We start from the raw sequence: 15,268 nt of genomic DNA, 5'->3' as shown, positions 1-15,268 counted from the left end.
TGAAAACAACATCTCTTTTCTTTCCCTCGTGCCTGCAGTTCCACCATTGGCATGCCATGCTTGATCTTGCTTTTCTATAAGATATCCTCAGAGAGAAAACACAGAGTGGGCTTTTCTCTGAGGGAGAAAAAATTTGGTACAGAAATGAGGAATTGCGTCAGGACAGACAGTGCCTAGCTGTATCCTTGGGGGTCTCTGTCTTCCTCCTGCCTTGAGGCCTCTGCCAGGGAAGGAAGTGTGGCTCTTGTAGAGGGTGTCTTTAGCAGTCCCCATGCCAGGGACATGGAACTACATGTGATATGGGCCCCTCCCCTGCTGGCACGTGGGCAGTGGCCTCTAGGTGCACAGTCTGATCGGGGGGGCTCACTGGTGGACATCCCTGACTGTGGATGGTACACTTATATTCACCTCACCTGCATACCCTCAAATGGACCACAGGATCCATGAAGTTCCTGGGAGATCTGCACAAGGTCGCTCTCAGCTGAGACCTCTTGGGCCTGACTTAGTGCACGTGGGTCCTCAGCTCTGCCCCAGCCTGTCCACAGGCCAGGCTCCTGGTCCATATTCCTTTGGATGTGGGGAAAGGAAGCATGTAGCACCTCGGTCTGGGCAGAGCCAAGGAGGTGTGTGAAGGCCCTGCATCTCTGCTTCTATCCCCACACCTCCTCTGGCACAGGGCCTAGCTCTGTGGGGAAGTTGTTGGTAAGTTCCTTATGGATGACTCCTGGCCTCCCAGCCCCCTTCTCCCTCTCCTGTGCTCCCCACACGACCCTTCTTGTGCTCCTGCCCCCTTGTGGAATAGGATGGGATATCTTGGCTTCGCCTAGTCAGTCAGATCTCTATCAGGCTCCAGGCAGATGTCATCGTCTTGGGGTAGCTAGACTCAGAGAAAGGCAGGCTCTGGCCCAGAGTCACATAGTTAGTAGGGACAGACCCCTACCCGCAGCCCAGGCCCCTGCCCCCTCTGGTAGTCTATTATCCTGGCAAAACTCAAGGCAGAACAGGCAACCTCAAGAGAAAGGAAGAGGCCGGTCAGAGATGTGGGATAGGAGTAGCAGAGAGAAACCCCACCGGGTGGTTCTTGCAGGGGATCCATATTGCCCAGGCCTCCCTTCTCCAGGACCCTATACCAGCTCCTACAGTCACTTTCCCTATGTCCCAGCCCCTGCTAGGGCCCTGCCAGCAGCACCCTCTCCCCCTCTCCCAGCCCTGGTAAGCATGCCTGGCAACAGGGATTGTCTCCATTTCATACGCTGGAAAGCTGAGTAAGGGCAGGGAGGGGAAGAAAATGATTTGAGACCACAAAGCAAATTAGATGAGACTGGAAGTCAGGTTTCTATAATTTAATCTACATCTATGGAATTGAGGGTCAGAGGTGAAGGAATAAGGAATCAAGCCCTATGGGCTCCTGTATGGAGCAGACGGCAGCAGGAGGAAACCAGGACACAGCAACGACACATAACAGATGTTGGCGGAAGTGAACTGCCCTGTATTGAAAATTTGGGGACCAGCTGTGGCAAAACTTAAATGTCAGGTGTGTGGAGGTGATGGGGAGCCAGTAAAGTGACAATCAGAGGCACTTTTGGAAAAGGATCTCTGGCAGCAGGGGGAACTGATATGGAGAGAAATGCTGAGTTCTGAGCTATAGGAATGGCAGTGGGGTGGGGACGGGGGGACATGTTTCAGAGGCACCACAGAGGGTTAAGCTGACATAGCTGGGGCCTGGTTATATGAGGGTGAGAGACAGGGAGGAGGAGAGGGTGTCTCCACGGTATCTGCCTTGGGGGATGGGAGGAGTGGTGATGTCCTGAGGAGAGAGAGGCAGGGAAATCAGGAGAAGGGGGTGGTTCAGGGCAGAGGTGGGGGAACAGATGCTGCTGCTGAGTTCTGCATGGGCCCAAACTGAGTCAGAGATGCTGTGAGACCCCCATGAGGAAATTGGGGGTCTGGAGTTAGGAGACAGCTCTGGGCTTAGCAATAGTTATGGAAACCAAGAGAGGGGTTGAGATCAGCCGGAGGTGGGGTGCAGAGGGGAGATGAAGGCACTGAGGAGAGACCTTGAACAACTCCTACACGAAGGGCAGCATTTCTCTAGACCTACTCTATTCAATATGCTAGCCACGAGCCACACATGGCAACTGAGCACTTAGAATGTGGCTAGTCTGAATTGAGACATCCTGCAAGGGTAAAAAGTACATACCGGATTTTGAAGACAATACAAAAAAAATATGTAAAGACATTTCATTAATATTTTTGTATTGATTACATGTTGAAATGTTAATATTTTGGATATATTGGAGTAAGTAAAATACTTATTAAAATGAATTTCACCTGTTTGTTTTTACTTTTTAAAAAACATGTCAACTATGAAATTAAAAATTACACCTAGGGCTTGTCTCATATTGCTATTGGATGAGACTGTTCTAGAACCTGAATTCTGCAGGATGTGGAATAGTTGTTGAGGAAAAAAATAAGGTGGGATGGGAGGGTGGAGGCTAACATTTGCAAGATGCTGCGTTTCTCACAGTAACCAGTTTCTGTACCACAGGACTTGTCAAGGCATGCGTTATCTCCCTAACTGAGTTGCCCACAGATATTTCCCTTCCCCTCGACTTCCTAGGAGAGAAGAGTTCCACAGAACCCACTGTGAGAGATGGTGTTTTAAAGAGAGAATAATAGGCCTGTGACATGACTAGAAGGAGGCCAGAGAGCAAGGAGGGCAACCAGGACAGAGGTGGGGGTGCCACAGAACCAGAAGGACGGGTGGTCAGTGGGGGTCTGGGGCTTCAGAGGGACAAGAGGAGGTGGAGACCCCAAGGGAGCCCCTCTGGCCACGCTTGCAGCCACCCTGGCAGAGCTCACTCAGTAGGCTGCAGGCGGTAGCGGAAGCGCACGTCGTGGCTGGGCTGTGTGGTGCCAAAGCCCCAACGCTTGGGGTCCACAGGTGGCACAGGTGTATCAGGGTCCACCAGCTCCAGGTCAAAGTGTGTGACCATGAGAAGAATAAAAAGCTTCATTTCACTGAGGGCCAAAAACCTCCCAGGGCAGATAGAGACGCCTGAGCCCCACGGCATGGTATAGTGGTGGATCTTCTTGCCTGCCTTGTAGAAGTCCACTTTTCTGCTGCCATTGGGGTTGAGGAAGCGATCATACTTGAAAGCAGTGGGGTCGGGGTGGATGTCAGGGTCCATGTGCACTGAGAGGTAAGGGAAGAGGGCCACGATGTCTCCACTGCGGAGCCGGTACTCCTGCCCACTGGCCATCTTCAGGGTATGGTCACCGTGTACCACCCTGAGAAGGGTGGGTGCAGCCCCCAGCCGTAGCGTCTCCTCCATCACACTGTCCAGCACTGGGGTGTGGTGCAGGGCACTGACCTTGAAGTTGAAAGACTGCCTGGCCTCCAGCCTGGCCTCCCCCAGGACCCGTGTGGCCTCCTTCCTCACAGCTCGCATGGCTTCTGGGTGCTTCAGGAGGAACAGGAGGGCCCAGAAAGAGGTAGGACCTGTGTTCCCCTGGGAGGCCCAGAGCATCATGAAGTTGAACTTGTCCTGCATGGCCGGAGCCACTTCCTGCTCTCTCAGAAACTGAAGCATGTAGGATATCCAGTTGCTTATGCCATCCTTCTCCAGGTTGTGTTTCACAGAGAGTGTCTTATGAAAGAGACGCTGGAGCCGGCCCACTTCTAGCCACTCCCGGGGCCACAGCAGAGAGTAAACAAACCTGGGGAATAGGCAGTCAAACTTGCGGAAATGGATGAATAACTCCTCTGCCTGTAGCAGGTCTTGCTCCTTGTCTTTTGTGTAGCCAAACAAGCTCAGGTAGCCAGCCTTGAACAAGATGTCGTAGCAGAAGTGAAAGAGGCCATCCTCACGCCAGCAACTGGCATCTGGACTCCGGCCCGTGGGCCCCAGTATAACCAAAGACAGGCTGTCCAGCATGACTTTGTTGAGATCCTCCAAGCCATCCCCCATGAGGTGCTTGGTGCTGGCTGAGTGTATCATCCGGTGGTCTCCCTGCACTGAGTGGTATCCAAATACCTTTAGCACCAATTTTTCCGCATACTCCACAAAGTCCAATTTTCTCTGCGCATCCTTGAGGATAGGGCCAAAGGAGAGGGGGTCCATGACAAAGGTGAAGTACTGGCCCCCAAGCTGCACCGTGAACACATCCCCGTGCTTGGCCCGCATGTGCTTCAGGAATTCAAACATATTCTTCCGGAAGGCCACAGCATGGCCCAGCCATGGTATGGAGCCCTTGTCCAGAGGGGGCTCCTGGGGCCTGCGTTGCCGAAGCAGCCCCAGCACGCACAGGTACCCCACAATGGCCACCAGCAGAACTCCCAGCACTGGAACCCAGAGCACCATGGCTGTGCTCTTCCAGGTTGAGCTCTGGATACACTGTTCTCTGGGTGCCAGAGAGGTTTTGAGAGGCCTTGAAAGATTGGGGATGGAAAGCTCTTTTCACCTGGATCTTGCCCTGGCCTGCAAGTTATAGTAAATAACGCTGGTGAGTCAGTACCTGGGAGCAAAATGTTCCCCTGGATTTCACACTTGCTAGAGCCTGGTCACGTGGAAAGAGGAGGTGGGACCAGGAAGAAGCCCAGAGGAAGCCTCTAGAAACATTGCACCCCCCTCACCAGCTTCAGGGTTTGTTCTAACCTTTTTAGACTCAGCTCCAGCATCTTCTCTACAAAGCCTTCCTTGACCCTCATGACTTACTGACCATTCACATGGCCATTTATTTACTCATGCATTCATTTATTCATTAATTTGCTAGCTCATTCAGCAGAAAGGGACCAAGCACTTACTAGGTTTCACATCCACCCCTTCCTTGTCATTAAAAGACCCACAAGCCTTCTAGACTGAGGACCTTTCAAGCAGAGGCCCAGATTTCAGTCTCTGAGCCTCTCGCCTGGGGCCCTGCCACTGGCCCAACTGGATCGCCCAGTTCTCTAGCAAGAAGGACAGACTGGGAATCTTGGAATTATGAGATGTCAGAGATGATAGGGACTTCAAACCAATTGCTTTATTTCATGATAAGAATCTAGGCTTAGAGTGTAGTGGGCACTTTCTCTGAAAGCTGCCCTGGCTTGGGTGAGGTGAGCTGACACTTTACTGGGGGCCTTCTGTGAGGTGTCAGGCCAGGTCCCTGTCAGCAGGCCCAGGAAGGAGAAAGCTGTGCCATTGACTCTAAGGCTTTGATCAAGCAGCCTAGCCCATTTTTGAAATAGTTGAGGTTCAGACTCAATTCAACCAGTTCCCATAACATCCAAGTTACTGTTTAACTTCGAAATAACCAGCAAACAGGGACTTTGTCTCCTCAGACAACCATAGGATTGCCACACGCCCTCTTGAGTGAACTCCTTTTTGCCTTGTGCAGCTCCTCTGCTTGGGGAGCTGGAAACATCCACACTCTGCCTCCATGAAGTCCTCTCTGATTGCTCAGGGCAACCAGAGCAAGTGCTCAGCACCGTCAACTCTCCCTAGTCTTAGAATCCACAGTAAGAAACAGTCTGTGGATCACCTCTGACAAGATGAACATTGTCCCCCAGTGTTTAATGGATGGAAGCACCATCTTACATTCCTTCTCACCTTCATTCATTCCCTCACACCCACTCATCCATTCATTCCCTCCTTCCTTGGAACAGCCGCATCTATCCATTCAACAGATATTTACTAGGCACTTAACTTCCAGAAATTTGCTATGACTGTGAATGAGATAGACACAGTCCCTGCCCTCTTGGAATTTATGGTCTAAGGAGGGGAAAAAGATAGTGCAGAGAGCATACAAAACAGAAGAACTCATGCTAAGGACGCAGCAAAAGAAAATGGAGTTATGGGTATAACTGACAAAGCCTTAAAGGAACACCTATGGAATGCCCAAAACCACTAAAACCACAGACACACCCAGAGATAATCAGACAGCACAACTGCAGACCTGGGTAAGATGTGAAAGCAGCATAAAACAGAGAGAGGAAGGAACACTGATGCCAGCGAGCCATCCCAGAGAGAGGACAACATGCTGCTGGTCCCCTTGCTGGTTCCCATGCTTCTCCCTGTCCTCTTCAGCTGGACCACGCCAAGGTCTTTGTGGACTTTTGTTTGTAACCCCTTGTATATTGAATGCTGTGTTTGCTGTTAATTAATACGTTTGTATGATACTCATATGGTTTAATGCGTGATGTTTGATTGAGTCTCTGTAAAGGAACGCTGGGCTGTTACTGCCCTTCCTGGACCTCAGTCGCTTGCGGCAAGATCCTCTCAATTTACTCTAAGAAATTCTTGCATTGTGGAAAGACACAAAATTGAGCGGACAATCCCTTATTAACCACTCATTACAGATAGTAAATCACTGACGGAAGAAGTACGTAATTAGAATTGTGTTAAGTGCTGCAAAGCAGAAGAGCAGAATAGGAAAGGGGTTGGGGAGTTAGGAAGGCCACACTGATGAGCTGGTAATTAATTAAGTGGAGGCGTGGAGGACAAGGCCAGGTCAATGCATGTTCTGTGTGGTGGTGGTGATGGAGGTCGGGGGAGGGACGGTGGGGGACGTGGCAGGGGCCAATGTGGCTCGAGAGCTCAGAGGAGGGAGCAGAGTCTCCAGCAGGAGGCCGGCTTGGCAGGCAGAGTGCGTATTCGGGCCTTGACCCATCGTGCTGCCCTGAACCCCTCTCACTCCGGCCGGTCCAGCCACCCATGCGTCTGGGTCCAGCCCGCCGGAGCCACTGAGGGGCGGCCTGATGGACCGGCAGTGATTACTGGCTCTCCTGGGCGGACTGGTCTGTCCCAGGGAAATCGGCCCACGCAGCTGCCCTCCCAGCCCTCCGTAGAGGCCAAGTGCAGGCAATCCAGAGCCAGCGCTGCAGTCAGCCTTCCCTACTTGGGCCGCAGCTCGGCGAGAGCGTGGCGGCGAAGCTACCACGGAAGGCAGGCTGGCCTGAAAGAACCAACGATACGTAGAGGCGGCCTCCAGGCGTGCTAGAGCGGGCGCCGTCCCGAAGGCCGGAAAGGCGATGACGCACTTCCGGCCCTGCAGCCTGCGCTCCGGCGTCTCTAGGTAGGCGCTGCGAGTGGCTGTGCGTGTGGAAGCGCTTATTGTTCGTTGGTCAGCCGGGCTTCGAGCCGAGGCGCGGTGTGTCAGTAGTTCGCCTGCAGAGCCATCAGTAAGGGAGTGGGGCTGGGGCTGGGGTTGGGACCTGCGGAGGGGGCTGCGTCCTTTCTTCCTAGCGCGCTCGTTTCCAGCGCGTGCACTGAGCGGAGCCACCACTTGGGCCCGCCCTCCTGCAAGGCATCTCATAAGCCCAGCAGGAGCGTCGCTTCGGTTATCCTGTAACATTTTTTGTGCTCCTTTCTTGCTCACCTTATTTTCACATTCCATGGTGGACAGGTGAATGGGTTGAGTTCTCTAGACAGGGCTCAGTCGGGTCTGTCGTTCCGTCCGGTCTCATGTTTTCTCATTCCATACGTGGCCCAGACTTTTGAGCAACTGTGCACCTACTGGAAGGTTCTGTTTAACTTGCTGTGGTTCCTATATTGGGGTTCTCGTCTGGGGGTTCTCTAGTCCGGATGCACTGGCAATCCCCTGAGTCTTGTTTGCCCTTTGTTCCGGTTACAGATGATGCTGATTTCTCCCCCCGCCGCTGCCACTTCCTGCCCACCTCCTCACCCACGAAAGTCGACAGCAGTACCGTTGAAATGGGGATGCAGGGGAGAAATTACTTCACTCTGCCTTTAGATCAGATAATGGTTTCATTTAGCTTAGGGCTGGTCTTATTTATGACTCCTTTTCCTTCCTAATTTTCAAGACTCCTTTTTTTCAGGGAGAGAAGTAAACCCCTCAGTGGCGGCTGGGTTCTTGACAGCTTGGCCCCAGGTTGATTATCTTACACTTAGTCTGCATCACATATACCAGGTGACAGCGAAGCCAGTGTAGGACTTAAAGGGCAACCTGGGTTCATGTCTCAACTCTGTAACCAACTCATGACACGACCCAGGACATTTCATTTCACCTCTCTGAGCCTTGCTATTCTTCTGCGTCAAGAGGAGGCTGAACTTGAGGTACTTGCCAGCAATGAGATGCCATTTTAAAGGTATTGGGCTGTGCATTCACCAAGAGACTAAGAGATATGAGAGTGTATAGTGGAAGAGGATGGAGGGATAGGATGGGAATTAGAATGATTGATATTGAGCACCTGTCCTGTTCATGGCTCTATGCTAGTCATCCCCATTGCAACCGTGGCTATCACTATACTGTTCTGAGAATTTACCATGAGCCAAGTATTATACTAAATGCTTTGTTTGTATTAGGCCATCTAATCCTCATATCAACCTCCTATCAGGGATCCCTAAGACCACCCTCACGTTCAGAGATTCTCTAGAAGAACTCTCAGGGACTCAGCATACAGTGGTACTCATGGCTAAGATTTATTACAGTGGTAAACTAAGGATACATAGCTGGATCAAAGGGAAAAAGACTCACATGGAGTCTGAGGCTCCCTAATGCTTTCTTCTTGAAAGAAGAAATCACAAGAGAAATTAGAAAATACCTTGAGATGAATGAACATGGGGACCTACTTACTAAAACCTTCATATAGTGAAAGCAATGCTAAGAGGGAAAATGCTAGCTGTAAATGCTTACGTTAAAAAAGATCTCAAATCAATAACCTAACTTTACATCTTAAGAAACTAGAAAAGAAGGGGGCTGGTTCCGTGGCCGAGTGGTTAACTTTGCTTGCTCTGCTTTGGCGGCCCAGGATTTCACTGGTTCAGATCCTGGGTGCGGACATGGCATTGCTCGTCAGGCCATGCTGAAGTGGTATCCCATGTGGTACAAACAGAGACACTTACAGCTAGAATACACAATTATGTACTCAGAAGCTTTGGGGAGAAGAATAAAAAAAGAAAAAGATTGGCAACAGTTGTTAGCTTAGGTGCCAATCTTAAAAAAAAAAAAGAAACTAGAAAAGAAGAGCAAGCCCAAGTCAAAGCTAGCAGAAGGAAGGAAATAATAAAGATTAGAACAGAGATACATGAAATAGAGAATAGAAAAACAATAGAGAAAATCAGTGAAACCAGAAGTTGGTTATTTGAAAAGTTCAACTAAATTGACAAACCTTTAGCTAGAGTGACTAAGAAGAAAGTAGAGAAGATGCAAATAAGTAAAATCAGAAATGAAAATGGGGACATTACTACCAACCTTACAGAGATAGGAATGATTATAAGAGAACACTATGAGCAATTGTACTTCAACGAATTAGATAACCTAGAAGAAATGGACAAATTCCTTGAAACACAAGTTACCTAAACTGACTTGTGAAGAAATAGAAAATCTCAGAAGACCTATAACAAGTAAAGAGATTAAAGCACTAATTAAAAACTTGCCAACAAAGAAAAGTTCTAAGCCAGATGGCTTCATTGGTGAATTTACCAAACATTTAAAGGAAAAGTAACACCAATCCTTCTCAAACTTTTGCAAAAGATTAAAGAAGAGGGAACACTTTGTAAGTCATTCTGTGGGGCCAGTAGTACTGTGATACCAAAGGCAAGTGAAGGCATTATATGAAAGAAAATTTCAGACCTTATGAATATAGATGCAAAAATCCTCAACACAATATTAGAAAATCAAATCCAATAGCACGTTAAAAGGATGATTCACCATAACCAAGTGGGATTTATATCAGCAATTCAAGGTTAGTTGAACTTAAGAAAATCGATTTGATACATCACATTATTAGAACGAAGAGGAAAAAACCCTACCTGATCATTTCAGTTGATGCAGAAAATACATTTGACAAAATTGAACACAGTTTCATAATAAAATCTCTCAGAAAACTAGAAATAGAGGGAAAATTCCTCAATACGATAAAGGGTATTTATGGGAAACCTGCAGCTAAGATCATACTCAATGGTGAAAGACAACTTTCCCTCTAACATCAGGAAGGCCCCAAAACAAGGATGCCCACTTTTCACTGCTGCTGTTCAGCATTGTACTGGAAATTCTATTAGCTATTAGGCAAGAAAAAGAAAGAAACAGCATTCACATTGGAAAGGAAGAGGGAAAACTGTCTCTATTCACAGATGACATGATCCCATATATAGAACCCCCCCCCCCCCCAAAATCCACAAGAACTACTAGAGTTAATAAATTCAGCAAAGTTGCAGGGTACAAGATCAATATAAAAAGCAGTTATGTTTCAGGGCTGGCTCGGTGGCACAGCAGTTAAGTGTGCACGTTCCACTTTGGCGGCCCCGGGTTTGCTGGTTTGGATCCCGGGTGCAGACATGGCACCGCTTGGTAAGCCGTGCTGTGGTAGGCGTCCCACATATAAAGTAGAGGAAGATGGGCATGGATGTTAGCTCAGGGCCAGCCTTCCTCAGCAAAAAGAGGAGGATTGGCAGCAGTTAGCTCACAGCTTATCTTCCTCAAAAAAAGAAAAAACTTATGTTTCAATATATCAGCAGTGAGCAATCCAAAAAGGAAATTAATACAATTCCATTTACAATAGCATCTAAAAGAATTAAATATTTAGGAATAAACCTACCCAAGTTGGTGAAAGACCTGTATGCTGAAAATACAAAACATTGCTGAAAGAAATTAGACTTACATAAATGGAAAGACATTCCATGTTCATGGATAGGAAGACATAACATTGTTAAGGTGTCAATACTACCCAAAGTGATCTATAGATTCAACACGATCCCTATCAAAATCCCAACAGCTTTTTTCACAGAAATGGAAAAGCTGATCTTTAAATTCATGTGGAATTTCAAGGAGCCCTGAATAGCCAAAACAGTCTTGAAAAAGAATAAAGTTGGAGGACTCACTCCTCCTGCCTTTAAAATTTACTGCAAAGCTACATTAAATAAAACATCATGGTATTGGCATAAAGACAGACATATAAACCAATGGAATAGAATAGAGAGCCCAGAAATAAACCCTATCATATACGGTCAGTTGATTTTTGATAAGGATGCCAAGACCATTCAAGGAGGAAAGGACACCATTTCAACAAATGACGCTGGAGAAACTGGACATCACATGCAAAAGAAGGAAATTACCGGGGCCGGCCCAGTGGTGCAGCGGTTAAGTTCGCATGTTCCGCTTCTCGGTGGCCCAGGGTTTGCCGGTTCAGATCCCGGGTGTGGACATGGCACCACTTGGCACGCCATGCTGTGGTAGGCATCCCACATATAAAAGTAGAGGAAGATGGTCACAATGTTAGCTCAGGGCCAGGCTTCCTCAGCAAAAAGAGGAGGACTGGCAGTAGTTAGCTCAGGGCTAATCTTCCTCAAAAAAAAAAAAAAAATGAAATTACCTTACAGTGCATACAAAAATTAACTCAAAATGTGTTAAGAGCTAAAACTGTAAGACTGTTAGAAGAAAACATTGAGGAAAATCTTTAAGACACTGGATTTGGCAACAATCTCATGGATATGACACCAAAAGTACAGGCAACAAAAGAAAAAATAGATAAACTGGATTTCATTAAAATTAGCTGTACAAACCCCCAACAGGATAAAGTGAAATAAATTCAAGTCCAGGCACATTGTAGTCAAACTTCAAAAATCTAAAGACAAGGAAAATGTTTGAAAGTAGCTAGAGAGAAGCAACATACTACCTATAGAAAAACAATTCGAATGAAAGTGGATTTCTTATCAGAAACCAGGGAAGTGGCACAAAATTTTTTAAGTGATGAAAGGAAAGAACTGTCAAAACCAAAATTCTATCCCAGTGAAAATACCCTTCAAGAATGAAGGTAAAATCAGGATGTTCTCAGATGAAGGAAAATGAAGAGAATTGTCACTAGCATATCTACCTGAAAATGATGGCTAAAACAAGTTCTGTAAACAAGAAGGAAACAATAAAAGAAGGAATCTTGGAACATCAAGATGGAAGGAAGAATGCAGGAGCCTGAAAATGTGATTGGACTGCCAGTCACACAGTTGAGTAGCAAAAAGAACTCTGGAGCACATAACTGTGGGTACTGGACTTGGTCAGTCCTAGCAAATAGGCTGTATAGACCCCTACCTTCCTGTTGAGAGTCCTGCTGGGCATGGACTGCAGTAGACACCTTTTCAGGGTGTGGCACTGCCATCCCCATCCACACAGCAGATGTCGGCAATATTACTCAAGGGCTCTTAGATGGCCTATGTTACATGTCTGGATTCCCCACATACACCCAGTCAGACACTAGTGCTACTTTTATAGCTAAAAATGCCAACAGTGGACAGTTACCTGGGACATTCGCTGGACCTTTCATGCCCTGTATCATCACCAAGAAGCAGGTGCTATTAGAAGGGAGAGTGAACTCAAAGAAAAACTGAAAAAAATAATTGGAAAACCAAGCTTCAGCTCTCAGTGTTGTACAACTTAAGATAGTCTATTTGGGCTCTTAATTTTACAACTACCTAAAAGGGTACCACCCATTTAAATGTAATATCTAATTATGAGGTTCAGGAGTGGGAGAAGGCCCGAACTGGCTGTAGGAAACCCAAAACACATAATTAACCCTTCTCACTCTATCTTTTTCCTCCAATGCCTATCTCAGGAAAACTGGACTACCAGAAGTTGCAGGTAGGAAAGAAGAGCCAGGGCCTAGAAGACTGAAACCTAACATAGGGCTTTTTTTTTTTCTTGCCTCTCAGCTATGTTTGCTGGATTTGAGGAATTATAGATAATGATTATAATGATCATGAATTATGAGATGACAACTCCTAAGGTGCTCTTGTCATGGCTCACATGTCAGAGGGTAGGAGATGTTCTAGGATGTCATAAGTTATATAAGAAAGGAATTTCTGAGCTAACTAGGGATGAGTCTAAGCAAATGGTGTGGGTAAGACATGAGAGCCACAAGAGACCTTCCTTCTGGTGGGCCATGACTTAGTAATTGGGCATCTGAAGCCTCCTTGTTCTGAGCTAAAACTCCCGTAATTGTTTTGTCACGACATTTTGTCCCTAAAAAAATCATGGGAGCATTTGCTGTATGCTCAGTCTTCCTAGTGATCTTTCCCAGGGTAAGAGTCACTGCTACCTTCTCAGTGCTCAAAGGCTGTCAGCAAGTATCCATTTACAAGCTTCTCTAGTATCTTCTTAGAAACTAACCAACCAACCAACCTATGAGCTTCTCTGAGGTCTCCTTTGCTCTGTGATTTTTCACAGGTATTGTATCTGTAAGCTTTCAGTACCTGGGGAGCTGTAAGGCATCTGAGCCTGTAGACTTGAATCCCTGTGAAACACACATCTTCCTACCTTGTTCACCCCATGAAACTGAATGTACAAACGGACAATGGCCAGACCATATAGAAAAATAGAATTCAGACCCACAATCTACAACAACCAGTCCAGGAAGCCAACCCATTATCTGCAGTAACCAGTCCAAGAAGTCAAAAACACTGTCTGTAGCAACCAGTCCAGGAAGCCAAAATAATCCCTGTAGCAGTCAGCCCTAAACACCCAGAATTTGATTAATATGCTCCCCCAACCAATCACATAAGGGCTTTGCTTCTCGCCAACCCCCTATGCCAACAATCTCTAATCAGAGCATACCTGAAGCGTTCCCTTTTTCCCACCTTAAAGCTTTCCCACTTCTCTGCCTGACTTAGAGTCTCTGCCAAATGCAAGTGATGCTGGTTGACTCCCTTGCTGTAGCAAGCTCTGAATAAATAGACTTTGCTTGTTCTCATGTGGATGGTCTTCCTTTATTTCTGCCACTTTGTTTAAAAGTTTAACTTTCTGACATGCTGTGTGGTATTAGGTAAGCCCTTTCCTCTCTTTGGGCCTTACTTCAACTGAAAAATTGGTTCACTATTTATTCATTCATTCATTCTTTTATTCAACAAATGTTCCTTGGCACTTAAAGAAATTGGGCCCTAAGAGCTGCTAGACATTGGGCGGATGTTAGAGGCACAAAGATGGACATGCCAAGTACGTAATCTGCTCTCTGAGAATGAAGAACCTAGTAAAGGGAGGCGGATAGATGAACAGACATAGTCAAGTGTGCAGCCTTACATCAGCATCCATCCTACAAGAGTGCTGAAAGGTGAAGCAGGACGGTCAGTGGGAAGAAGAGGGCCAGGAAAGGATTCCCAGAGGAAGCCTCCTCCGCGGCCGTCGGCTCCCCTCCATCCCTGCAGCGGCGCGCCGGGGCAGTCGGTATCCCTGGGAGAGCTGGACCACTCTCCCCTCCTTCCTTTGCAGGGCGAGAAGGGAGGACCACAGAGATGCGGCGCCCTCCACCGTCCTAGAGAAGCCGGAGTGGCACGACTGCTGCAGCTTCCACCTCTCCAGTGCGGGGCTCTGGCCCGCGCGGAACGTGACGACCTGGCGTGGGGTTGGCTAGGCTGGCGGGGCGTGGAGTGTGGGTCTTGCGTGGGTCGCTCCTGGGCGCGGGGCGGTTATGTCAGGGCCACCCTGGTCCGGAGCGTCCCTCCCCAACACCGGACAGCCTCGGGTAGGGCCCGGCGCGCGCTCTCTTCCCCGGAGGGTGGCCCGGGCCCTGGCGACCGCGGCCCTGGCGAGCAGAGCCCGCTTCGGCCCTGCACTCGAGCTGCTGCCAGGACAGCCCGCGCCGGCCCGGGCGCGCCCGGTGAGTGCGGGGCCGGCGCCACGAAGCTGGCTCGGCTCTGCCTCGGGCTCTAGGCCCAGATGAGGGGCGGAGAGTGGGCAGTGTGGCGACTGGGAAATCGGGGTACAGCCCAGACTGGAGGGCCCGGAGGAGCAGGCGAGGGACAGAGTGGATTCGACAGCCCTCAGACTTGCGCCGGCAGGGGAAGCACATGTGAGCCAGGTGCTGGGGCGGAGGTGTTCACAGAGCGCTGTGCGCAGCGACGAATGTCCAGAATTTCCATGGCACTGGCTTTACAGAGCTGGTTATGTTTGAGGTGGGTCTTGAGATGAACATGAGTTTGCAGGCGGAAGAGGGAGAGATTGGATCTTAAGGCAGGGGGAGTTGCAGGTGCCAGGACACAGATCGGGGCAAGGAAGGGGTTTGGGTTCGTAACAGGATAGTGACAGGATAGGGGATGAGGGTGGGGTGCAGGAGATGATCCTTGGCAGGTAAGCTGGGTCCCTGAGTAGTGAAGGCATTGTCTGTGGTGCAGAGGATTTGGACATTTTTAGGTGGGCAAAGGTGAGCCCACCAAAAACTTTGAGCGCTAGAATGCTGGGTAGGTTACTGTGGGAGCTTTATAGAGCAAGGCCTGATGTGAAATGGACCAGAATCAGCCCCTCCATAGTATGGAGACTGAGATCCTGAATGAGGCAGTGGCTG

At 48.4% G+C, this 15,268-nt stretch overlaps 2 protein-coding genes across 8 annotated transcripts in view; one reads left to right on the top strand and one right to left on the bottom strand.

Annotated features, from left to right (window-relative positions):
- ZNF662 (zinc finger protein 662) overlaps window positions 1-15,268 on the top strand; it is a 36,497-nt gene that overhangs the window by 12,890 nt on the left and 8,339 nt on the right. For 2 of the 7 annotated variants that reach the window (XM_070493564.1, XM_070493569.1), the window contains one exon: window positions 14,197-14,584. In XM_070493564.1, the coding sequence (XP_070349665.1) occupies window positions 14,197-14,584 (388 nt within the window). Of the gene's footprint in view, window positions 1-14,196; window positions 14,880-15,268 lie in introns of those variants that run through there. The other 5 variants (XM_070493567.1, XM_070493566.1, XM_014860080.3 and 2 more) reach the window with 3 other exon arrangements.
- Window positions 1,336-4,525, bottom strand: CYP8B1 (cytochrome P450 family 8 subfamily B member 1). Its single transcript, XM_014860085.3, has one exon. It carries the CDS (start codon window positions 4,362-4,364, stop codon window positions 2,859-2,861), a length of 1,506 nt encoding a protein of 501 aa, XP_014715571.1. The 5' UTR covers window positions 4,365-4,525; the 3' UTR covers window positions 1,336-2,858.

The sequence above is a fragment of the Equus asinus genome, chromosome 21 (genome assembly GCF_041296235.1).
Source record: "Equus asinus isolate D_3611 breed Donkey chromosome 21, EquAss-T2T_v2, whole genome shotgun sequence".
In the NCBI taxonomy this organism is placed as follows: Eukaryota; Metazoa; Chordata; class Mammalia; order Perissodactyla; family Equidae; genus Equus; species Equus asinus.
Note: the sequence above shows the minus strand (reverse complement) of the source record. Positions and strands in the feature narration are given on the sequence as shown.

Bases quoted from the DNA above. Each gene is read 5' to 3' on its own strand.
- CYP8B1 (XM_014860085.3), bottom strand. From the start codon at position 4,364: ATGGTGCTCTGGGTTCCAGTGCTGGGAGTTCTGCTGGTGGCCATTGTG.